This window comes from Wolffia australiana, chromosome 16 (genome assembly GCF_029677425.1).
Source record: "Wolffia australiana isolate 7733 chromosome 16, ASM2967742v1".
Classification (NCBI taxonomy): domain Eukaryota; kingdom Viridiplantae; phylum Streptophyta; class Magnoliopsida; order Alismatales; family Araceae; genus Wolffia; species Wolffia australiana.
The window spans coordinates 7,065,470-7,092,924 of record NC_135850.1 but is presented as its reverse complement, the minus strand read 5'-3'; the positions used below and the strand labels follow the sequence as shown (position 1 = coordinate 7,092,924).

The window sequence follows — 27,455 nt, the reverse complement described above, 5'->3', positions numbered from 1 at the left end:
GGGAGAAAGAGACACAGAGACAGAGCGAGAGAGAGAGAGAAAGAGAGAGAGAGAGAGAGAGAGAGAGAGAGAGAGAGAGAGGAATACCGACAGAGACACTCGTAAGAAACAAATTGTCATTTCATCCTGTGAGGGCGAGGCTGGGACTTGTGTGACGAAACACTGTGAAATGTGCGGAAGCTCCACGACCGAGAGAAAGCTCAACTTCTGACGGATTACCTAAGAAGGCTGGTAACATTTGATTTGTTCAGTGCCAAATGCGGCGACATTTTCTCCTTACTGCACTCTCAGTGAACATTATTCTACGCTTTTTAGCGGTCTGTGCACACGAATAATAACCAAGCGTTGAATGTACTCGCTGTCTTATCTCTAACGCTATCAGAACGATCAACTCCCGTGAACGGCGTGACTTAGTTGCGACTATCAAATTCGTTAGGCACTGTCGTATCTGTTAAAGTCAATGTCACATTAAGAGATGATCAAGACATAACAGGCTGGCCGAAACCAAGACGCACTGCGGCCATGTAAACCGTCCGCCCTTTTCGGTCCGCCTTCACGGCGCTCTTTCCCCCCAGTTCGCTGATATCCTCTTCCTATAAGAACCCTCTCTTCGTCCTGAAATCAAGTCTTACTTTTAAACCTTGGCTTGTTATTATTCCTTCTCTCCTTTCTACTCTTAGCCCCTTAGTCACCCTCATGGCTCCTCCCTCAGCCGTGGACAGCTACAGAAACAACGCCGAGGTTTCCCACGGCGAGGCTGCCTGCAAGAAGATGCTGGCCGAGCTGCTCAAGGACCTCGGCCTCCCGGTCGGCCTGCTTCCTTTCAACGAACTAACAGAGGTCGGGTACAGCAAAGAGGAAGGATTCCTGTGGGTGGTGCAGAAGAAGAAGGTGGAACACAATTTCAAGGCGATCAATCAGCTCGTGTCGTACGCGACGGAGATAACGGCGATGGTGGAGCCGCGGAAAATCAAGAAGCTGACCGGAGTGAAGACGAGAGAGATGCTGATCTGGCTCTCCGTCGTGGAGGTGTACATCAACGATCCGGCCTCTGGGAAGATCACCTTTAAGACCAGAACTGGCCTGTCCGACACCTTCCCGGTTTCCGCCTTCCAGCCCAAAGCATGAACAAGGAGAACCCAATAAGAATGTTTTTAATGTATCCGGTCTGACGTTCAATCGGTCTATTATTGAAGCAGATTTGTAGCTCTGGTCTCTGTTAACTTCGACGTTCATTTTTGATTAAAAAACAAGCTTCGCCTTGTCCATTAGATAGGTTATGGAAGACGCAGGGAAGGAGACAAGAAGGTTGTTGCAGTTACAGGGCAAGAATAAAAGCTCAGGGGCCCCGATTGACCAGAGAGGCAGTGTCTACAGTTTTAAAAAATGGAATATGGAAAATTCAAGCAGCGTTTAGCATTTAAAATAGATATTAATGGAAGTCGTGCGCATTTGCAGATTGAGGTCGTACAGTAGATAATCCGAATCGTATATTGTAGAACAGCACATTTTTTCTGTCAACAAAAATAAAAAATGAATGTTATTACACCTTGGAAAGCAGTAATTATATCATTCGCGTTTTTGTCATATTTCATCTCATAAAAGATCGACGTTACTGCCGCAGATTGTGGTCTCCATCTTGATGCAGATGTGGGGCCTGTGCAGTTGGCAGCAACTTGTAACCCAGTGAGCACGGGGTGCTGACCGATTGGATTCATCTTAAAGAATTGCTAGAAATGAAAAGTCAAAACTTAACATAAGTTCAACTATAAATAGGATTAAAGATGGAAGGCCAGGACCAAACCTTAGATAGGAAACACGTGGAAATCCAGGATTCATCTTAATCTAGCCATTATAGTCCATTATATGATATATTGTATCATAGATACCAATCTACAGGTCGCTTGCTAATTTGCGGATCAATGATCATTTACTGTCTATGTCTGTCTGCTTCTCCAGTCTCCTTATTCTTACTGTTCTTCTTTCTGTTTTTGGGGTTTTTACGGTGTTTTAAATTAGCGTTACTCCTGCCAACCAGTAGTCTAAATTGAAGACTAGACGAGTAATAACGGAACACATCTCTGTACTCATTATGAGATTAGTTACTAGCATTAAATAGATAGGATATATACAGTAAGTGTATGGCTAAATGCAAGCGGTTAGATGAAATAGAACGTTGCATTATAATGAACATTTTAATGGATATACAAATGATATTATAAAAATAAACACAAGCAATCGAATGTCTTGAAGAAACAGGAGCTCTTCTAATCAACTATCCGTTGTGTATCTCTCTCCCCCTTTCTTTATCTATATCTGCCCAAGACCTCTTATTGGAATATTTCGTGGTACCAGATACGTCTTCAGCCTATGTCTGAAGAAATATCTGCCAGAAAGACGACAATTACTGTAAGAACATCAAATCCGCTCATTATGCCTGCCATAGGACAAGTCCCAGCCATAATTCGTACTGGGAACATGATGGTTTCAAATTTCACCTACAGAAAATATCAATCCTGGAAGAGATTCGTCCTGCCCCTCTTCAAGGTGTATGATTTCATTTCATTTATTGAATAAATCTCAGCTCCAATTCCAATACCATATCAGACTGGGTATATCAATGAAATTACAAAATAGAATAATGGGTAAAAAAAGATATCAATGAAATCAAGGAGTTCTTAGATTTTACCATTCCACCATTTCTCTCTCAATTATCCTGAGCATTAACAAAACAAAATCAACTCTAAAATTTTGGTAAAAATTTCAGAATGCCTTTTAATGCAAATACGAATCCTGAATTCTGGAACTTAATTTTCATTTTCATAATATAAATACATAAAATATATGTTGAGATGAAATGCAATGGAGTTTAGATCCCTAGTCTGAACAAAAGAGAAAACATGTAAATGAACTTGATATTAGGATGAGGATTTGAACATGATGATTTCATGCAGAGGAAGACCTAAAATGAAATCATTACGACATCAATAACAACATAAATAAATCAACTCAATAACAACATCAATTCCTTTGATCATAGAATAAGTTGTGTTGAACTGCTCATGTGTGCAGCCTCTAGACATATCCATGCAATCCTTGGCATGTCCATTCTCCTCCTTCCCATTGGTAAGCTCCATTCAATCTCCCTTGCCGTTGTTACGCAGTGCCGATTGCATAGGGAATGGAGAGGAGCCATGGGGACAATAGAGAAGAAGTGGAAGGCCCGTGGACAATTCGGGCCTTTATGAATTTCCTTCAAGGCCTTCCCCTATTTATACTTAGTGGGCATTTTTCATAAAATCCCAAACTGAAATATATCTTCGGATGTCCAAAACATCATTAGCGTGTGTCCCTCTTGGCCCATGTATCGGTTTAGTTAATGACTTTAGTGGCCCAATAAACTTTATTGAGTTTTAAAATTAATTAACTATATCATCGTACAAATTAATTAATATCAAATCAATTTAACCCAATCAATAGGTTGTCTCTCAAATTTGTGGGACCCCAAGTTACACTTCGTGCTCTAGAATATACAAAGGAGTATGCATCGACTCACTCAACGAATATATTCATCATTGGTAAGTGTGTACGTATAGTCCCTCATCCACTTGATACTCCTTGGATGACTAAGGGTATGGTCAACCTTCAAACTCTAATTGGTCATCCGAGTTAGTACTGATACATTTGAAAATCATTGGAGAAGTCTGCTTTTATATTTCAGTAGCTTGGCCAAGGACTTCATCTCATCGTCTTCCTTAAGATGTCTTCTCTTAAACCGAGGATGGACGATCACATATTGTCCCCACAACTATTTTCATAATTTTATTCTTACACCTTAACCAAGACTATTAAGAATATCTTCGAATTTCATGTGATTGATATTGATGTTTATTCTTACAATAAATTGAGCATATCTTGATCCAAATCCTCGTGGTAATGTCAAGATCATTCACATTTTTCCCCTTTTGATCGGACTAGGGATCTAAACTCCATTGCAAATCAAAGTACAATTATTCATAGTTGAAAAGTTAATACATGCAGGTCGTGGTCGAATTATAATTGTTTGTCCACACCACATCTTTAGACTCTCAAGCCTAAGGACCACTTACACAATGGTGAGGTGAATCTATCTGATTAACAGTTTGGTATAATTCCATTCAGAGATTCATGCGGATCAATTAAGTGAACTCTTTCCACTGAGCACCCATTATCTATCGTTAGTGTCTCCATACTAATGGCTAGGGCCCTGCCCTACTCATGATATGAGTGAGGCTAGATAGAGCTATTCTATTTAGATACTTCAGTCTCTTTCTCAAGTATTCTTTGAATATGAATATTTAGAACACATGCTTAAGGACTATGGATCTCTGTAATACGATTTCATCATAAGTCACTAAATCCTACCATGTATTTGTGGACTTCATTGTAAGCGTCACACGTGCACTAAAATGAATATGTTCTGTTAATGAACATGAAAAGATGTAATAAATGTGTGATTGGCTTTCAAGCCACATATATTTTTATCACTAAGTACAACCCTCCATACACAAGATGTCTGAGATGTCTCAAGTCTAAGGATCACTTACACAACTATGGCAGAAGTCAACCTATTACATTTTTCAGTATAACACCATTTAGGGTTTCTCATAGATCATTTTGGTAAACTTTTTTGCTTAAGAGCACCCTCTATATACTCCTAGCATATCCACAATGATGATTAGGATACTGGCCTGTTGCCGTATATGAGTGAGATTAGACAAAAACATTATGTTCAAATACTTCAATGTCGTTGTAGAGTATTTGACCAATAGGAATATTTTAAACAGAAACTTAAAGACTAGTGAATTATGTACTATGATATCATCAGAATTCACCAAGTCTGATTAGGTATTTGTGGACTTCATCACAAGCATCACATATGCATTGTAATGAGTATATATTATTGTAATGCACATTAGAAAAGATGTAGAAGATGTCACTGGCTTGTAGATGATGTATATTTCCATTAGCTTAATGCCGAGATGGTAAAGGCATATTATGGTGCTATTTGTGTAAATGAGTTTACAAAATTTACCTTATCAAATATCTGAATGAATTGTATATAAGGTAAATGAGTGTGATTGATGTCATGGATGTGCAAATGGTCCTAGGACATGACATCCCTAAGACATCTTGTGCATGAATAATTATGTTCTAGTTATGATTCATCAGTTCGTAATCATTGAATTATTAATTATCTCAACTGAACAAGATGGAATCAGAATACAGCCCATGTATGTATTATGATCATTAACTATATTTTGTAATCATCCTAGCTTGAAATAATCAAGGAAATTATGCGATCAACATGTTACCATCTGCCGTCGGTATGCGAGGAAATAGACTCAATCCAAGATAGTAGAACTACTGGATGAGGGACTCTTGCATGATTTTGCAATGTGTCAGTATTAATAAGAGTGACTGATTGGGGTTTGATACCTAACCATATGCAAAGTCATTCTAGAGTCTTGTATGATGTAGTAATTCTTGATGCATGGTTAATAATGATGATAAAGGTAGTATGAGAAAGTCGACCCCCCCCTTTATATCTTATACCACATGAAAACTTATCAATTACTTAAGTTTAATCGATCCCTTGTTTATAATCTATGCTTTTATATAGTCAATGAATAAGGTTTACCTAAAAGGCTATTGCACTTAAACTTATTAACATGATAGATACATGAACATGGAAGGTCACACATCTAATTTTGGGGCCTCTATAGAACGTATAGTGGATGTGAGCTTTTATGAGAATTTCATGTACTGTTTAGTTCTAAGAGGGCTCTCTCATTTGACACCTGTGAGAGTTATTTTGAATACCTTACACTTCCTCTTGCACATTGTGCGTGTATATTTTTACTAGACTAGATGGAGACAAAATTATATTTCTGATTGCAAAATTTAAGAAAAAAAGAGAATACTCCTAAAGATCTCATGGATATGTCTAGATGTTGGATATCTGAACAACTTGAGACGGTTTATTCTAAGACCAAGAATCATCAATATGTTTGGTTTTTAGAACCAAATTTAAATTGATTTTGTACTCTGAAAACAAGTTTCAATGGACTTACTTGAATCTAGAAAGTTTCCAGCATGTAGGTCGTCTAATTTACGAGTATGAAGCATGGATAGCTATTAGAATAAGACAGAAATAGTCATTTCACAACCTGAAAGTTTCAGCTGTAAAATATGTGTAGAATAAATGGTTATGCCCGGAATTGAACTAATTTTGAACCATTGATCACTGTGTTAATCCTCATTGGTCCTTATGCACATTATTTAATATACACATCCTCTCAAAAAACAAATATTTTACCTATTAATTTGCATAGGAATAACTGTGCTGTAGGTTTACCATATCTTCAGAGGTTTTATTACACAAACTATTGAAATGTAAAGATTTCTTATAATAATACTAGATGAGTTTTTAGATAAATATTATTTACTCTCTTTTTTCTGTCCATCTCTAGAAATAATATTTGACTAAATGAGGGTAACATGTGCGCCATCATTAAACATTTATCTGAAAATCTTGTCTCATTCATGCTGCTTTCATTATCTGATAACACGGGTCAAGCTATTTGTTTTCTAACACACTAGAAGTGTGTTGGCATCATCAATTAATATCTAGGTAATAAAAATTAGCATCTAATTTTTTCTCAGTGTACTTATTTTAGTACCATGTTATTCAAAAATTCAATCACAAGATTTCTTCATCCACAGTCTAAGCGATATATTGAATCATTATAAACCCGATAACATGGTACAATAAACCGTATGAAGATAAACTAGATCTTAAATTGGTTCAATGACTACATTGTTGACATATTATGAAATCATAGAAATTCTAACGAATTTATGGTTCACAAAATATAAGAATGACTGAGAGATTGTGTAACTTGTGAATCTTAATCACATTCAACTTTTTGGTTAAGAAAACTAGAGGGCAATACAAATACTTCAATTTCCCTCAATTGTAAATAAAACATATTAAAATATTTCATAAAATCGTCATAAATTTTAGTACAAAAGTGGTTTTCCAGGATACATTTTTAAGTGCAGGAGTATGTACATAGATAAACAACAGGAATGTGCAAAAGCATTGACATTGGAACTGAAGTGAAAAAATAGCACAAAGTAATTTTTTCATTGATTATGTTGAAAAATCAGAGTAACAATTTTAACACTTGGATTTAAATTAATGAAAATAACATTTATATTATTAGTACTGTCTAGAAAGCTAAAAAATCAGCGAGTGGTTTATTATTTAATTTATAAATTAGGAAAATTTCCCTTCAATATATATTATAATATTATTTTCTAAGCTTTCGTACCATGATAACTAAAAGAGGCTTCATGAAAATTTGAATTCTGTAACTTTTTAACCCTTAAAGGTTATGTAACAAAGTCAAACACACTAGCTAGGTACCAATATTATTGAAGAGATAATTAAAACAATGCACATATTTTGTTTTAAAACGAGGTGCAAAAAAAGAATAAAATGATTGGCATGTGTAATTAAACGTAAGAAAGAAATAATGCATTTGAACTCACATGGGCCTGGTAAATATGGAAAACTGTGAGGTTAATAACAGATAGTGTGTTGAAATTCCTTTTAGATACATGCTTGCTACACATATATATTATATGGACTTTTTTATATATAAATAATCAATTTTTAAAAAAATGGAATACCTTGGGAAATGTTACTCCGCTTATGATATTTAACAGACTTTTACATGATTTTTGAAAGATAACATTATTTCTGTCATGATCACCACAATGTTAATAGTTTAAGGGACACACGACACCAGTATAAATTTGATCAAGACACAACAAAAACAGTGCACAATATATGTTTTGATGTACATAAAACAGTCGTTTGTGTTCAGATTCAGTTTAATAATAACTAGTAAATTATGTTATTTGTGTATAATACTTTTTTAAAACATAAAATGAATGGAATTGTATCTTTTATTAGGCATAGATATCACTGAACATCAATACGGGAAAATTCCTTTTTGTTCTTCATTAGTTTCTTTACCAATATATTTCATGCTATAAATTTTGTGAATATATATATTGTAGTTGTTATTGATGTCACCAAAAAAATATGCAGAATTATTTAATCCCTTTATTCATTAATATATTAATTTCCGAACATACATGCCTTCATGGGGTTCTTCAATTCAAATACAAATTATTGTAAACGTGTTTCAAATATAAGTAATATAATGATGTACATCCGTATTAAAATATATACATTTTGATGCTTCCCCCAATTCGTTGAATTCATAAGTATTTCACATCACTTGTCAAATTATTTTATACGTAAGATTTTTTATTAACAATGGTGAAACTTAAGATACCCATCACATCACTCTAATGCTGTCAACTTGGTGCATTTGATAAAGTTCAAGTCAAAAGTTTGTATCGTAAATGTTCTAGTGTGAAGAAGTCTAAAACGTCCTATTTATAAATAATATTATTGGAAAATAAAGTTATTAATTAACTGAAGTTCATGAAATTTATACCCACAAAGTTAAGTCAATATTTCTTAGTGTTAGCTACTTGATAATTATCGGTATATTTCAGATCATGTATTATTGTTTTATGACAAGTGGCTAAATAAAAAATTAAAATAAATTTCATGTAATTTCTATGAAGAGAGAAAAAATATTATTTTTATGATTTTATGATTTTTATAATGTGTTTTCTGAAGTCCTGTAATTTAAACATCAATTTTGAAGATGATAAAGCCCATTTCATGGAAACAGGATTGTATCCTTCATTATGGTGATAAGAAAATTTTTACTTATTTTGTTAACTCATCGATAAAATAAATATAAATATACAACAGGAAAAATAAATAAACCTAATGGATCCATAATTCAATAGTTACGTTGAGAGATAATTTCTAATCTCATACTGATAGGAATAATTAGTGTCACAATTTCTATGCATATCTTTCGTTGGAGGATATCTATTAATAATTCTTTTGCTTATTATTGTTTTAGAGTTGCAAGTATATATGTTTGTATTTTCTGATCAAGCTAGCATTCTTGATGACAATTAATAAACTGTATAATTTATTAAATTTGGAGATTTGTGACATTAATATCTCAACCTTGAAAAATAATACTCCAGAGAGTAGATAAAAGAGAGTCTGGGATTGAATCTAATTCAGAATGGAATTCAACACTAGACATTAATTTGGATAAACATTTTCCAATAATAACTTGAAAAAGTGGAAAAAAAATTAAAAAATCTAAGAAACATAAAGTTGAAGGGAAAGGCACACAATTTAAGTTTTAGAACAACTAGAACCCAAATAAGGCAACAACAAATGATATAAAGATATAAGAGTATATAGATGTTAATAATGAGATAAAGATATAAGATGTAAGAAACCTTTATTTTATTTCTAGAATGAAAAAATGCCTCCAAAGGGCTGATGTTAAATGAATGAGTTTGGATCATGATGAAAAGCTTTAGTATTAAAGAAACTGGATAACTTTTGTGTTTTTTCTGTCAACATGTTTTAATGTATGCTTCATGTTAAGCTAAATTTTTTATAAAAGCTAAAAAATATTTATAAGTGGTACAAAAAGACCTTATAATTATTTTTCTATATTATGATTACAAAAATATTGAATTTGTTTTACGAAACCTGTACACCATCTTCAATCTTTTGATAATTTAGAAGACAAAATAATAAACTCTATCAAATGTTCCTTGAACATTTTCAATCTTAAGTGAATTTATATTGTTAACATCTGGGGGAAGATATTCATACACACTAGGTTTTAACCTCTTTAACTACCTTGACGCTAGATATCATTTTGAACAGTTATATGTGGCGCCTCGTGATGCATACATAATTTTTCGTAATAGTTTGTGGCAAAAAAAAACTGAAAACTTTATTTGATTTCATTCTCATTTATTATAATTTCATATGTCTGACAAGAAATTACTATATATTTTCCATGTAATTCAGGCTAAGTACCATAATGATTAGAAATAGAGATTTATTATATCTTAGTAAATATTTCTATTAATATGAAAGAAATAAATTACAAATAATGTCAATGATTTTTTTATGACCTGATATTTCAAAAATTATAACATACCCATTCCATTATAGTTATCGGATAAGAGATAATCATGAAAAGTTTGAATATATTACTTTTATTCATTCAGGTCTCATATAAAATAATTGTTATAAGATTATTTGCGTAGGTATTAAAAACCTCCTACAAAGCATATTGATTAAACCTTTGCTATTTTTACATGATATACATATTTTGTTTAAAATTTTGTAACAGAGATTTGGAATAAAATGTTTAAAAAACTATTGTATTTGCACTACCCTAGGGTGTTATTATCTTAGTCTATTTTGTAACTTTTAATACTTAATGACGCAAGCATTTATTAGTTTGGATTAAAATATTTGGATTTTCTGGCGAAGTTTTGTGCTGAACCTTGAAATGAAAATATTAATGTACGAAATGATATCCAAAATAACGCATCATATACTACTTTTCTAAAAAGCATGTGTTGAGCTTCACACATTTTCATTTATTAAAGATACAAATGATGAAATATTGAAATAAATTTCCATCTTGCTTAAACCTTTCCAAAAATACAAAAAAAGTGAGATTAAAATAAAAATACATTTGGAATTTTTTATTATTTGCGTCAAATAGACACACATCTAACTCAGATAAGTGAAGGCTAGGGAGACAACTATGTAAAGAGGGATTTGAATTATATCTAGAATATAACAAAAGAAACACCAAATCTGTTGAAATAATATGATATAAATATGGCCAGCAAGTTTTATAATATCTGCTGATCACATCACTTGATTTGTTTCTTAAATAAATAATTATTCTGGACATAAAACATTTATAAAGCTTATGATAATAACTGGTGTAAAAAGCACATCACTTCCTTTGTAGTGGGGTTGATACATTTTAAAATATTCATTAAGTAAACTTGTGGATCTGATAAATGACAGTCATTGAACAGACTGAATTAGATTATATCATTTCTTAAAAATAAGTCGCATCATAGCTTAATAGATCCAAATTCATTTACAGTTTTGCTTAACTTCTTTTGGAAATCCATCTATCTTATGTAGTAATTTCTCACATTAAAGATTGACTGCTTTTTAGTGGTCTTAGTGAGAGAATTATGTATACATATTTGATGACTCAACTGTCTTTGGTACTATTTCAGTTCATATTTTTCATCATTATCTTCTTCAATCTAAATAAAAATTCTCAATATTAAATTTCTTTACAAACAATATGATGAATTATAGAGGTATTTACATGATATAAATTCCTATGCTTCTCCAAAGTCATTGGATAAATAACTCCTGATATAACAAGCTAAAGCATTTGAAACATGCCATTTTTAATGAACTTTTCTCAAAACTTGGATACCCATTACATCAGTTGGACCTCTTAACTTTATACTTTTTCGTATGACTGCACTGTTTAATGTCTGCACACATAAAAATATTCTCTACCCTATATGTTGGATTTGAAAGGACACTTGTAAAATATCTTATTTAACGCTAACTCAGTAAACATTAAATATGCACCTCTTAGATAAGAAAGTAAAATTTTCACAATTTTCTAACTTCATTGGAAATATACGTCTTGGACATAAATCATGATTTTTGTTGAAAATATCAATTTTAAATAAATTTTCTCAAAATTTAAGTAGCCATCACATCACTCTAGCATAATGAGTTTGATAGTTTTCAGTGTGATTGCAATGGTTAACGTCCTCGTACATATGAAAATTTTGTATCTGATACGTGAGATTTCAATGAACAATTGCATATAATTTTATTAGACTTCAACTCTACCGTTATTCAATACACATGTTACAAGTGAGGAAGAGGAATTTCCATTATTCTCTAATTAGATTGGAATCATAAGTCTCAGACATACTTGTTAATATTTTTAAAATATATCATTTTAAATAACTTTTCTGAAAATTTAAATTTCCATAATGAGCTTGATACTTTTCACTCTGACGGAACTGGTTAATGACTACATACGTATGAAAATTTGGCATCACATAAGTAAGATTTGGAGGCATGATTGGGAAATATCTAGTATCACACTAAATTTATTAGAAAAAACACATTTTTTGACTGACGACATAAAATATTTAACTGAAGTTAGTAAAGTGCAGAGTTTAATATATTTTTCTCATGAAATAAGAAATCTTTGAGTCAGCTCAATATAATTTATTTCTGTACTTCTCAACACTTGTCTTTATTTTATGTAAATAGCATAAATACAGAAATAAAATAAATTCATGAAATTCTGAATTATGATAATTAATAATTTATGGTTTTATGAAGTTTTATCAGGTGGTTTGTGAAAAAAGGCCATTTGAGTTAATATGCTTTGTTTAAGTTAATACCTTTTCATAAAGGTCTCACGCATCTTTCTTCTTAGAATTATAACTCATTCCTCATGATGCCGGATATCTTCTAGGATAATTAATACATTTTTAATCTGTTTTTTTACCTCTAATATCTTTACAAACAAGCAGATAGGGATAATTTCAAACCTTTTAAAACACCCTGTTCGTTCCCTTCAAAAGCAACTGACAGGGTAATTAGTCTCAATACAAAAGCAAATGTTTGTTCTGCAATAGAATACACTTACGTTTGTGGTTATGAAAACCTAAAAATTATGTAAAGTCTAACGTCAGCGGATTGGAAGAGGTTGTAGAATGAAATTTCTTACTGAAAGGACCACACCTTGCATGGTTTTCTTATTTATCACAACTGACGATGATTTATAAAAGGCTTTAGTTATGCTTATTGGGAAGTAGATCAACTGGATAAAAGATAAACTATAGTATATTTTATTTGCATTGGTAAAAACCTTTTGTCCTGGTGATAGAATAATGGGTTTAGTGGTCTCATAACATCACCACAATACATCTACAGCACATTCAGTTTTGTCATGGTGCATGAGTCATATATGAGTCAACTTCCATTTAGTGCAAGAGAAGGTTGCTGCAAGGTATCTGAGTATCAGCTTCATTTGAACCTAAGACTAACTGTCCTATGCTTCGAAAAATCAATTCAAGTTGCATGTTTATTTGAGATGAGGTCATGCTCAACATACTCTTTGCAGCAAATGGGCCTGAAGGTGGAGACTAACTTACGTTTGTAATCTGTTACCAGGACATGAGGTTTATATATTCTAGGGTTTAACAGGTACAATCATGGCCGAAAGATATAACCTATTTTATTGGTTATCTTTGTCTATTTAAATACAAACCGATGTAGTGATTAACATGTGGGATTCAATACAACGATCATGATAATGCTCTCTCTCCGTCTCTCTTCCTCTCATATATTCTTGTCCAAGAGAAAGATCAATTCTCTCAGGGGGTGGGGTGGGATAAACGAGATAGACTCAAAGGATCAGCCACGTCCGACATCACATTGACCAATATGACTTAAAATAACATTAGACTATTACTATGTACAATATTGGAGGACAGGATACAATATAGACTCCTAGAACTATAAAAAATATGAGAATATTTATGTTTAGAATTAAGAATATACAGTGGATTATGTACAATACTATACAATATATATTCGTACGTCCATTATAATGCATACATAAATCTGTATAAGTACAACCTAATGGAAATATATGTGGTCGGCAAGCCAATCACACATTCCACATCTCGTTCCATATTCATTAATAGAACATATTCATTATAGTGCGCGTGTGATGCGTATTATGAAGTCCATGAATACATGATTGGACTTAGTGAATTATGATGAGATCGTAATACGGAGATCACTAGTCTTTGAGCATGTGTTCTAAACATTCCTATTCGAAGGATACAGGAGAAGGACATTGAAGTATTCGGATAGAATAGCACTATTTAGCCTCACTCATATGATGAGTATGGCCAGTCCTGTAGCCATTAGTGTGGCGACACGAGGGATAGATAGTGGGTGCTCTTTAGTGGAAAGAGTTCACTGAATTGATCCGTATGAATCCCTGAATGGTATTATACCGAACTGTCAATCAGGTTGATTCACATCACGGTTGTGTAAGTGGTCCTTAGACCTGAGACACCAAAGACGTCTTGTGGACGGACAGTTGTACTTTAGCTATGGCCAACGAGTCTCTAATCATGGGATTCTAAACGGTCTTAGTTCGGGTGCATCAAGAAGTACACGAAGGCGATTGAGTGGTCAAGATGGGATCGTCCACCCTCGGTATAAGAGGTGACAGCTCAAGGAAGATGATGCAACGAAGTCCTTGGTAAAGGCAGTGAAATATCGGAGAAGAGTTCTCCAATGATTTCCAAATGCATTAGTACTAATTCGGATGATCGATTAGGGTTTGACAGTTGACCAAACCCTAAGTCGTCCAAGGAGCATCAAGTGGATAAGGGATTATACATACACGGTAACCGATGATGAACAGGTTCCATGAGTGAGTCGATGCACACTCGTTTGTATCTTCTAGGACACGAGGTGTAGCTTGGCACCCCACGTGTCGGAGTCTCGACCTATCAATTGGGTTATATCGATCCATCATTAATTAATCGATATGATGATATAGTTAATTAATTTGGAAGGCCAATAAAGGTTATTGGGCCGCTAGAGTCGTTTACTAGACTGTAGACTAATACATGGGCCTAGAGGGTCACACGCAAATGGTCTTTTGGACGTTGGAAGATATACTTAATTTTTGGGGGTTTTTATGAAAAATACCCACTTAGTATAAATAGGGGAAGGCCTTGAATCAAATTCACCCAGGCCAGAATTGTTCAGGGGCCTTTCCCTTCTTCTCCACTCTCCCCACACCCCCTCTCCATCTCTAATGTGATCGGGACGACGTAACGACGCCAACGGAGAAAGAACGGGGCTCGTCAACGAGAAGGAGGAGATCCGACGCGCCGAGGACCGCGTGGATATGTCTAGAGGCTGCACACTTGAGCAGCTCAACTCGTCTCGCTCCGGGATCAAAGAAATCACGAATGAGATTCGTGCAGAGGTACATTGTTTCAATGTTTTTGTTGATGTCGTTTGATTCGCAAAAAGACTTCCGCTGCGCATCATTTTGATTTGTTCATCCAAATCTAGGCCACTAGAACCCAACACAACCAAATGTAAAATATAATCTATCAAACTCATAATGATCTGAACTACATCTCCCATGTCTCTCTCCCTTGGTCTCTCACTCTCGCTCTCTCTTTTCCCCTTGGCTCAATTTCTTCCCTTTCTTACTCTTGAATATTTGAAAAAAAATTTCACGTCTGCCAAAACAATATGAATCCTTATTTATAAAATCATTAAATTAATATCTTATCAGCATCCTCCCAATCTCCTTCTACCTAATAACCTTTCCAACTCAAACGCAGAAAACTAGGAAGTTGTCGGCAAGACAGGTTCTGCTTTTAAAGATGATTTTGCCAGAGGCGGGATCATCGATGCAGATCTCCACGACAGAGAGCCAGAGCAGCATCTCTCTCACCTTCACCTGCATCATCTTCCTGATCTTTTGTAATTCCACCATCGCTGTCACCTCGGTGACGAAGGACACAACCTGCTTAATCGCCTTTAAGTTGTGCTCCTCCTTTTTCTTCCGCAGCACCCACAGGAAGCCATTTTGCTTGTTGTAGCCCACCTCTGTGACATCATTGAGAGGAATCAATGCAAGCGGGAAGCCGAGATCCTTGAGCAATGCGGCGAGTATACTCTTGATTGCAACCTCGCTGTGGAAAACCTTGACGATGTTTCTGTAGGTGTGCGCGGTCGACAGATTGTTGGAACCTAGCTCTATCACTTCACCAACTCGCACAGAAAAGGGAATCACATGCACTCACTCCCTTGATCTCACAAAGAGGAAAAAGATTAAGTTTTCACTTTATTGATCACACACAGAGGAAGAAAGATTAAGCTCCCACTCTCTTGATCTCACACAAAGAAGCAAGAAAAAATAACGCTTTGAGAGAGGGAGGAACTAGTTCATGCACAAAGCATACTACAACAATGAAACTCATACATATTTATAGACATTCCCCCATAGCTGCATATGGGCTTAAACAAACCATGACCACACACCTGTGCATGTGCTTGGTCTTACAAGACACCCAATCTTTTGCTCCTTAAACACAGCTCCTACCTCCACATCTCCCTATACCATGATGACTTGCTTCTTTGTTGACTTATTTAAAAATACCCACTCCTAAAATAATTGACTCAAGATTACTATTCAACACGGACGAGCCATCAGGGTGACTAAGGGGCTATGACTAGACATGAGAAAAATAAAATAAAAAGAATAAGCATCGATGCTCCAAAAAATAAGGTCAGATGGAGGAAAAGCAAGCTGGAAAGGGTTCAAATAGGATAAAGATATCAGCATACGTGATGGAGAGGGGTAACGAATCAGTCAATAGGGACCAGTTTATTTGTGCGCTCTAGGCCTTTGTTTGATTTTGAATTCTATAAACGAGTGTTATGTGCAACAAGGCCACACCAGCCGACATTGACCTTGCCAAATAAGCGGCTCATAAAAGTTTTATAGTTGCTGGTTGCAAACCCATAAATCGTTTATTGGGGAAGAAATATCTAAAAATGGATCTAGTTTGCTTGTCTGTAGTCACATTATATTTTAGTGGAATGAGTGTTGGTATAGTGTGACTCATGTTTCAACCTTACGGTATAATTTACTTACGAATGATCATTCCTATTTAGATAGGTCACTTTGCATGTGATACCTAATCACCGACTTCTACATTAGGGCAAAACATTTGAAAACCATGATATTTTCAATACATTTTTAATTGTCCACGAATAATATATTCGTTTAAAGGTTAAGAAAATGTAAAATCTAATTACTTTGAGCAAAGAAATGCATGTCAGTTATGTTTTACAGATAAATAATAGAAAAATAAAAAATATAAAAGAAAATTTTTTTTGAGTGCCAGAACAAGGGGACAAGCCAGGGGCCCTCAAGCAGCCGCCAGCCAACGAGCGCACAATGCTCAAGTTGGCTTGTAGCCAGCAAGGTCTGCTGCACAAGGAGACCCATCGCCCACCAAGGGCAAGACAGCAGCAGTAGCCACCAAGGTCAAGACAAGCCCACAGCGAGGCCCAATCAGGCCCACAGAATCAACCAAGATCATGTAGTCCAGAGAGAAGAGAGGTATGTATTTTATTTTGATATTAGATAAACGTTCGAATACTTATAGCGCTACGACTCTTTAAATTTTCCAGTATGGGATTTTGAATCCTCCGCCACTTTTTACTTCACATTGGGCCGGGCTGATAGGCATGAATGTGATCGATGCCCAACAAGCCATAATCTAAAGAAAACAATAAGTAATTGAGACCAGGCTTCGAGCTAACCAGCCCGAAGTCCCATGTCATTTTAGGCTTACTTTAAATAGTGTGATATGTTATCCTAGGTCCAATCTTCTTAAAGAAGATCAGATGGTGAGATCTTTCTCTTCCTATTTAATCTATTTTATTTCTTTTTCAAGCCTTCCTATTGGGTACTAGGATGACAGGGATGACGTGGATCACGAATCACAAAGAACGAGTGTGCTCACGAAGTAGCTGATGAAGCGTTGAGGAGGCAAGATGGGGGTAAACCCTAAGAAGGATCCACAACTGCAATTTAATTGCATCCGTTGTATCCAAATGAGGACCATCAAAGGGCCAAGGGCATTTGTGCCCACCCTCGCCCTTGGCTGTTGACACTACCAGTCGAAGACCATTTGTGGCTGGCAAGGGGGCACCCCTAGGCAATCCAACTACCCGACATGACCCTCAAGGCCATCCCAGATGGCGCACGCCATCAAGGATCATCAGTGACATCATCCGCGCTGCGCGCCTACAACGTCGACGACCAGGTGAAAGGCGCTCGAAAAAACGCTTTGTTTCATTGCTCTTTTCTCGCGTTTTTTGTCTTTTCTTGTACTCGGTGTCGTGTTTTCATCGCGTTCACGATGTGTTCCATCCGTCCACCATTTTACTGTCAAGGGGAGGAGCCTCCCATTGCCCCCTTTTCCCTTGATTCCCCTCTTCTTCTTTTTTTATTTCTTTAATTTCCCCCTTTTGTCTTGTAATGGGGGCCCAATTTATAAGGGGCCGCTTAATGGTTCTCGTCTCCCTTTTTGTTGACCCATTTAGGGGACCGAAAGCTCGTCCCTATCTAAAGGAAGAGGGGGGCGCCCTCAAAAATCCAGGCCAGGAAGAGAAAAGTTAGGTTTTTAGTCTATCTTGGTCTCACCACTTAGAAAATAAAAAAAAAGGAGAAAAGAAAGAAAAAAAGAAAGTGAAGAGAGGAGAGAGAATGGGCAGAATGGAATGAGGCTGGGTTCGCACCCGCACTGTCGCGCCCGCGCGCCCGTTCTAGCGCTTTGTTTGGCAGAGCCACCGTCAGCGCCCTAGGTGGCTGCCGCCGCGGGTGGGCCGCCACCGCACTGCCCCTAGCAGCGAGCGCCACCACCAGCAGCGGGCGTCGCCACGACTAGTGGGCGCCGCCGCGACTTGCGGGCGCCGCTGCGACTAGCGGGCGCTGCTGCAACTAGCGGACGCCACCATGACCAGTAGGCGTCGTCGCCAGCAGCGGGCACGCCGCCACCGCACCGCCCCTAGCAGTGGGCGCGCCGCCACCGCACGGCTCCCAACAGCGGGCGTCGCCGCGACTAGTGGGCACCGCCGCAACCAGCAGCGGGTGCCGACCAGCTGTCGCAACCACCCCAGCTGACCGCAGGTGCTGGGCGCCGGCGCAGCTACCGGAGCAGCGGCAGCCGCTAGGGCCACTGCAACTGTCGACGTCAGACGCCACCACCAGGCATCGCCATTGCTCCCCTAGGCCGCCACTTCTCTAGGCGCCGCCACCGAACATCTCCACCATGCCCTGCACCCCCGCTGATCGACGTTGACCTGTGACACCTCGATGAACCATGCCCCGGGGTGCCATTCCTTGCTGCCCCGAAGAGGTCGTCGCCCCGAGCGCAGGACATCCTCAATGAATCTTCCACCGACCTTTACGAATAGCTCCAACGCTACCTCGCATGTCGAGCCGCCGTGATCTCTCTGGTGACTCTCTGCCCCACCTGCTCCGAATTGCTTCTCACCGTCGACGACACCGCACTACAAGCCACTGCTGACGAGGTACACCATTCTCTCCCGTCGCTCGTTTATTTACCTCTTGTGGCATATCCTCATCTTGACTCCACCGTGCTCATGCTAGGTAGGTGAGAGAGAACGAATTGAGAGAACTACGGTCAACTAAGTGTCTTACCGTTACGGATGAGTACGTCCGTTACATGCGAGCCCTACGGATAGATTCCGTTTGGACGAAGACGCCTTCGTCGCTCCGACCAGGTTCTAGAGGTCATCGTTGCCGTCACCCGGCAACCCCTTCCAAGCTTGGAGCTCGGAGCCGCCCTCGAGTTGGAGCCTGCACGTATGACACAGAGGACATTCATTAGCGAATCGTAGTTACATCGATCCGTTAGGGTTCACCCGTCGAATGACTACACCGTCGACGTTCGATACCATCATCACTTATCGGCATCAAACCATCATATTCGGTGTCAACCGCACGACATCCTTGACGACGTCCGACATCAACTTCGTATCAGAGCCCGGTTCTGGACGCTCACAGCATTTCACATTCTACCCATCATCACATTGATTCCACTATTGAGGATACACCTATCTACCAAGTACGTCTATCTTCCTTTCCACGATATCAAATTGATACCGCCTCTTCGCCTTTTTTTCTGTCCATGCTTTGCTCTGCATTATCTCAATCTTATTCTTCTGTCCTGTCTATCTTGACCAATGTGATTGATATGCCATTCATGATAGTAGTGATAAGATGTTTAGAAACTATTTATAGGATAAAAGATGTTTTATTTTTGTCATGCCCCTCTTCTGTTAAAAAAAAAACAAAAAAAAAAAATAAAGAAGAAGAAGAGAAGAAAATATCTATATATATATATATTGAAAAAAACAAAAACACAAAAAAGGAGAAGAAAAAAAAGGGGGGTTTTGATGCGTACGAATTTCTTATGTCAATTTTCCCTTCAGAAAGTACATAATCAAACATCGCATGTATTGGCTGATTATTTTTTGATTTATATAAGTTACCACTTGACTAATTTATACAAATCTAAAAAAATACATAAACCCAACTTTGTTGGGCATTCTGTCGAACACCAAAGGGGCGTTTGACAGAACTACTCTCCTTATCCTCGATTTTCTACTCTAAAAACTATATAACATGTATAAAAAAGGCATATCAAAAAGTCTATTAATATAATGTCCTATTTCGACCCCCTCTTGGGCATTTGGTTGAACACCTCCAAGGTGTTTGACTAAATAACCCATTCTTACCCGATTTCTTACTATAAGAAAGTACATAACATAAATAATATAAAAATGATAAAAAACATATAAAAATACATATATTAATTCTATAATAAATATGAAACCTATATAAATCGTACTCTATAACTATGGGAAAGTTTATATTACTATAAATAATTGTTAATTACTATTACTACCACTTTATTCCTTCGTAATATCTGTCTATACTTATCTATCTACTTACTACTACTTATTTCTTCTTATATTTACTATCTTTACTATTATAATTATAGCTTATTAACTACCAACTCAATTATTAAAAATATATCTAGAGGTCAGTCCCTGTGGAGACGACCTTACTCTTACTATACATATAAGTATGTTTATATTTACAACGACATTTAAAAAAATACCTACACAATTTGCTTCCATCAAGAAGTGATGGGGACAGCAACGCTAGGTGATGGTGATGGAGGACCATAGAGAAGCTCCTGTTCGAGCTCGCTAGAAGCCGCGACGTGGCACCCGAGCTGACACGAAGGATCTGACCTTCAAGTACTCGGCTTAACAAATCATCTGGTTATGTTTATCTATGCTTTTATTTGTTGTTTATGAACAATTTAATGGCCACCTGTTTTGGCCAAATTATAGTTTATTTTGTATCTTGTGGACCATTAGGAGAATGTCTTTCAATGGACCATTCCCCTAATGGCCCATTAGAGCAACCATCCTTATAAATAAAGGAAGGTATGCTCTAATGGGGGGACCTCTCATTTTGTTTTGGTGAAATCAAAGTTATCGGGTGTTCTCTTTGTTCCCTTACGTTGGTCCAGGTCTGAAATTAGTAGTTATCTGATAGTTCCATCACCGAGTGGAATTCAGCCACCCTCTCCTCCATCTATTGTTGATCAATCTCCGGTGTATCAAACTTTGTATTGTGGAACTACTGGTCTCCGTGATAGTGTTGACGGCCTCTTCTCTCCAACAAGGGGCAGTCAGCCTATGTTCTTCTCCTCCATTGTGATCATTCTGTCGGTCTTTTCTCAACGGTGGAATTGTTTTGTCAACGACACTTGGTGGTGTCACCATTCTTTGGTCAGATCAACATCAGCAGCAGTACACTGAATTTGGCGTCGTTGACTTTCTTAAATCAACGAAAACTTCCGTTTAACTGCCAGGTCGGCCCCCAAGTTCATGGTAAATGATTACCATCCCCTCGTCGGGGAAATCTCTGCTGCATTTTCCGGCTTCTCAACGCCCAAATCGGAATTTCGCCCCTTATTCGGTGGAGGTATTATCGACAACCAAATCATTTCGGGTGTGAGACCTTGCCTCCCTCACTTGGAGGGGTTTTCATGTGCAGTAGATTCTCGTCGCCCACATCGTTGATTGTTCCGTCTGATCAACTATCTCTGTGAACTTGTCCGTTTAGCACTACCGTGGATTATCGACCGAGGAAAAAAAATACTTGAATGTTAAACCGGATAGCTATCCGATTGATTGTGACGATCGCCATTACCAGTCAAATTCTCGGGGAACCAACCTCCTTGACGTGTGAGCTTGATACTTTCTTTGTCGACCGGTTGAACCTTCAATCTGATTGGGTTCTATCAGAACAGGTGCTTTGTTTGTCCTCTAAGGGGGGCGTGTTGACCATTCTGAGTTACCTATGTGTGCTCAATTCTCTTTCCTGATCGAATCTAGTGGCTTCAATCAGTTGGATCTCATTGTGGTTTGTTGAAAATGTCAAATCCCCCATCCCTATAATTCAGGATCGCGCGGTTGACTTGGTACATCCTATAATGTAGGATGATTTAGCACATCCTTGAGAATAGGATCATGCCTACTTTCTAGGATTGTGCCTAGTTTTTAGGGGGCAATTCGGCCTTGGGTTGTGCCTATAAAAAGCCCCCCATTTCCCTTGTTTTCTTCATCCCAACATCCCTTGATGTATTCTTCTTTTGTTCCTTTGAGTTGAGTAGAGTTTCTTGAAAGTTCATTTGAACTAGAAGTCTCTTCCTCCTTCCCTCTCTCTCACTCTTGGAGTTGGTGCTCTCTTGACGGTGATGACACGGGGACGTGACGAGGCTAACGACTTTGCCTCGGTGTTTCTCCTCGTATTGTCTTGGGATCATCCTCGACATCTTCTGCATTGGTTCACATCTTAGTGCGCTTCCACGAGTGTTTCCATTTAACAAGTGGTATCAGAGCTACGTGTTGGAGGGAACGTGTTACTGCTTAGGAAATGGCGACTTCCATTATTTTTTTGATACGACATTGAGAAATTGAGCAGCTCGGTCAACTTCAGCATGTGGCAACAAAAAGTGAAGGACATATTGATCAAAAAGAATGTGATTGAGGCTTTGGATGATTCAAAACCTGAAGGTGTCAAGGATGCCGATTGGAGACGAATGCAAATGAAAGTCGCGAGCACTATTCGTCAATTTTTGCCGGATGGTGCGAGATATCATGTTTTCGGCCTTGAAAATCCTACCCAGATGTGGAAGACATGGGCTCGACGATATGCGGGGAAGACGTCTATGAGCAAAGCTTTGTTGAAACAAAGCTATTTGGGCTTCGGATGGCCGAAGGTACCAAGTTGCATGCTCATATTGATCATTTCCAAAGCCTTTACGTTGAATTGCAGAAATTTGAGGACGACTTGTTTGAGGAGAGCAAGACGATCATTTTGTTGATTTTGCTGCCCAACAAGTACGAAAACCTTGTGACGACTATGCTTCATGGGACGAATATGCCGAGTCTTGATGAGGCAAATTTGACATTGATGGAGTTTGGCCAGAGACAGTCTGCATCTGATTCAGATCAGAGTCAAGGTTTGTTCGTGCAAGGCGGGCAAGAAAGAGGTCGTACGAGGGAGAGAAGCAAGACTGCAGAGAAGAAGAAGGGACGGTCCAAGTCAAGGGCGCACCGGTTGAAAAACCAAGAATGCCATAAGTGTCATGCCAAGGGGCACTTAAGGCATGATTTTCGGAAGCTGAATGGTGGTAAGGGAGCAGGTGGAGAGACGAGTTCGGCTAATGTCGCAAAGGTGGAGGATAGTGATGATGGTGAAGTCTATTCTGCCCTAGTTGCAGCTACGGAGTTGGCGTACACGTGGATCCTTGATTCCGGCTGCACTTATCATATGTGTCCACATGCTGACTGGTTTGACTCCTAGAGGAGTTCGACAGGTACTGCTTCTTTGGGAAACAATGCTCCATGAGAGGTTGTAGGCATCGGGAGCGTGAAGATTCGGATGTTCGATGTCATGGTGAGAATGTTGGGGAATGTGCGCCATGTACCGGCCTTGCATTAGAACTTGATTTCGCTTGGTAAGCTAGAGGCGAATGGGAGTTCTTATTGGGCCGAGAATGGGGTGCTCAAGATTTGTAAAGGTTCTCTTGTCACTATGAAGGGGTGTCGACAGCGAACCAACATTTACAGACTTGAAGGGAGCACCATTGTAGGTGGAGCTGCTACAGCAACACCCCATGAGCTGTCAACTGATAACACCCTATTATGGCACTTGCAGCTAGGCCATATGAGTGAAAAAGGCATGCAAATGCTTCATGCACGTGGACTGCTACCCGAAGTTTGATCTGGCAAGTTGGATTTTTGCAAGTATTGTGCTATGGGCAAGCAGTGCAGGGTGAGCTTCAAAGTGGCAAAGTATGGGGTCCTGTTGATGTGATGTCGAGAGGAGGTGCTCGTTATTTCTTGACCTTTGTTGACGATTTCTCCATAAAGGTTTGGGTTCACTTCTTGGCGAACAAGTCCGAGATGTTTTCTCGGTCAAGACATGGTGTGCTAAGGTGGAGAATCAAACTAGGAGGAAAATCAAGGTCTTGTAGACTGATAACGGGACGGAGTTCAAAAACTCAGAGTTTGATCAATTTTGTGATGAGCATGGGATTCAGCGTCACTTTACAGTGAAGAAGACTCCTCAACAGAATGGTGTAGCTGAACGCATGAATCACACTATTACGGAGAGGGCACGATGCTTGAGGTTAAATGCGGAGTTGCCCAAGGAGTTTTCGGCAGATGCAGTGAGCGCGGCGGTCTATTTGATTAATAGATCACCCAATTCGGCTCTTGATGGGAAGGTAGCTAAAGAGGTATGGAGTGGCAAGCCTGTTTACCATTCCATTCTATGTATTTTTGGATGTCCAGGCTATGCTCTCATTCCTGTTGACGAAAGATCAAAGCTTGATCTGAAGTCTAAAAGGTGCATTCTTTTGGGCTATGGAGGTGGAGTAAAGTGCTATAGGCTCTGGGATCGTGAAGCAAAGAAGATCGTGGTCAGTTGGGACGTGGTGTTTGATGAAGACCATATCTTAAAGGCATCCATTTCTGAGCCTTTGTACCAGAAGCTACAGGATTCTTTTCCAGAGAAGACGACTTGGATGGAGGTGGAGGAAGTAAAAAGTCCACCAAGTCGATAGTTGAACCTATGGATACTCTGGAGTTTGTGGAGGAGAGCATTGCATCTAGACGAGGACGGTGAGTGACAAGACCTCCCGCTCATCTAGAAGACTTGTTTGCAGGAGACGGTGAGCTAACATCATTCAAAGAGGCAATCTGTTGTTCCGAGAAGGAGAAGTGGCTGAAGGGAATGTCAGAGGAGAGAGCATCCTTGGATAAGAACCACACATGGAATCTAGTGGAGCTGCTCGCGGGAAAGCGTGCTATTGGATGGAAGTGGATCTTCAAGAAGAAGCCTCCAATGTCAAGTGCGGCCAAACACAGTACAAAGCAAGACTTGTTGCAAAGGGGTTTGCTCAAAAGGAAAGAGTTGATTTCAATGAGATCTTCTCACCGGTAGTGAAGCACACATCAATTCGCTTGGTGTTGGTTATTATTGCTCGTGAGGATATGGAGCTGGAGCAGTTGGATGTGAAGACGGCATTTCTCCATGGAGATTTGGAGGAGACTATTTACATGCATCAGCCTGAGGGTTTCATTGCGCTTGGAGCTGAACATCTTGTTTGCAAATTGAGAAAGTCGCTTATGGATTAAAGCAATCTCTGAGGTAGTGGTACAAGAAGTTTGACTCTTACATGATGCAGATTGGTTACACCTGGTGTGAGTTTGATTGTTGTGTCTACATGAAGAGGTGTGAAGATGGATCATGCATTATTTTGATGCTCTATGTGGATGACATGCTCATTGCGTTCAAGAACTTACATGAGATTGCAAGACTGAAGGCACTATTGGGAAAGGAATTTGACATGGAGGATCTTGGAGCTGCAAGGAAGATTATTGGTATGGAGATCCATAGGGACCGGGAGAGAGGTCGCTTATGGTTGACTCAGAGGAGCTACCTTGAGAAGATTGTTGATATCTTTGGCATGTCCAATGCTAAAGTGGCGAGTACTCCTCTTGCGCGTCATTTCAAGCTATCTAAAGCTCAGTGCCTAAAGACTGAAGATGACTTAGCTGAGATGAAGCAAATTCCTAATGCTAGTGTTGTTGGCTATCTTATGTATGCTATGGTCTGTACGAGGCTAGACATTGCTCATGTAGCTGGAGTGGTGAACAGATTTATGAGCAACCCGGGGAAGGAGCATTGGAATGCAGTGAAATGGATTCTCCGATATCTAAAGTGCTCAATGAGCACGGGGATTCTATTTAAGAAGGAGAGTTCTTTATCAGCAATGGGTTTTGTTGACTCTGATTTTGCAGGTGATTTAGATAATCGGAGATCTACAATAGGATATGTCTTTACGGTCGCTGGAGGACTAGTGAGCTGGAAGTCAACATTGCAATCTACTATCGCCTTCTCTACAACCGAGGCAGAGTACATGGCAGCTAGTGAAGCAGCAAAGGAGGCCTTGTGGTTGACGGGATTGATGAAGGAGCTAGGGATCCTCAAAGCGGAGGTTACTTTATTGTGTGACAGTCAAAGTGCTATATGCTTGGTGAAGAATCAGGTGCACCACGCGCGCTCAAAACACATTAACGTGAGATATCACATGATCCGGGAGTTGCTGAATTAGGGAGAGATTGCTCTTCGAAAGGTGCACATGGAGGAGAATGCCACAGATATGTTGACAAAAGTGGTCACGATGGAGTAGTTCCACCGGTGTTTGCGCATACTTCACATTGAAGGTACCTCGATGAAGATGGAGCACCTAGAAGATGATAGAGTGACATGTGCATGGGCTGAAAGTTTGCCAAGGTGGAGATTGTTAAAAATGTCAAATCCCCTGTCCCTATAATTCAGGATTGGGGGGTTGACTTGATACATCCTATAAAGTAGGATGACCTATCACATCCTTGAGAATAGGATTGATAAGCCAAATTAGGGGTAAATTTATGAAATTTTAAACCCTTGTCGTTGTCAATTTTAGCTAATACAATAAAATTTAGAAAAACTCTACTTAAGATGTGTAGTGATAAGTACGAGTGTCGTCCAAGGGAAGCTAGTAAGGAATCCAATTGATGTTGTTCTTGAATAATTTGAACCTAATTGGGGTTAATTTAATCTTCAACAGAGATTAAATCACCCTAATTAGATGAGAAATTTGGAAGGGGGGGTAGAAGAGATGAGAGGAGTAGATGAAATAAGGGACTCTAAGTTGAATTAATTGATCCAATTGAAAGAATCAAAGAATTCAATTAGAGAGATAAGGAAGAAAATTTAGACGTATTTTGGTTGGCTCTTTAGGTTTGACAATTCAGTAATAACTGCTCTATTGGATAATGAAATGGAAAAATTAATATCCTTGAATGTTAACCCTTTTAATAAGTTTTTTTTATAGTTTTCTTTTATATGCACTTGGAATAGCTAGGAAATATCTCAATTTCTCCTCTAAATCCTAGTCAGGGTTTGTACATTCCGCTCAAGCCAAGCAATATAGAAGTTCAGACAGGGATCAAGAAGAAAGATTAAGAAATTCAACTAACAACATCCCTAATACACCAAATGTTCAAATACAAAGAAGGAAAGAGTACCAAATAGGTTGATCCAAGCTGGAGCTCCTCTCTGTCTTGCAGCTGTAATAAAGCA

General features: G+C 38.3%; 2 protein-coding genes across 2 annotated transcripts; one reads left to right on the top strand and one right to left on the bottom strand.

The window, feature by feature from the left end:
- Positions 1–571: 571 nt before the first annotated feature.
- LOC144714002 (uncharacterized protein At5g01610-like) lies at positions 572–1,206 on the top strand. The gene has a single exon (XM_078588732.1). The coding sequence runs from the start codon at positions 697–699 to the stop codon at positions 1,126–1,128; it is 432 nt and encodes a 143-aa protein (XP_078444858.1). The 5' UTR covers positions 572–696; the 3' UTR covers positions 1,129–1,206.
- Positions 1,207–15,464: 14,258 nt separating this feature from the next.
- Positions 15,465–17,150, bottom strand: LOC144713497 (uncharacterized). Its single transcript, XM_078588093.1, has 2 exons — positions 17,099–17,150; positions 15,465–15,898 (listed from the first exon to the last, which is right to left on the bottom strand). Exons 1-2 carry the CDS (start codon positions 17,148–17,150, stop codon positions 15,465–15,467), a joined length of 486 nt encoding a protein of 161 aa, XP_078444219.1.
- Positions 17,151–27,455: the final 10,305 nt, after the last annotated feature.

Coding starts and splice junctions, on each gene's coding strand:
- LOC144714002 (XM_078588732.1), top strand. CDS start 697: ATGGCTCCTCCCTCAGCCGTGGACAGCTACAGAAACAACGCCGAGGTT.
- LOC144713497 (XM_078588093.1), bottom strand. CDS start 17,150: ATGGGTCTCCTTGTGCAGCAGACCTTGCTGGCTACAAGCCAACTTGAG. Junction 15,899..17,098: donor TACAAGCCAACTTGAGCATT/GTGCGCTCGTTG, acceptor GAGTTGGTGAAG/TGATAGAGCTAGGTTCCAAC.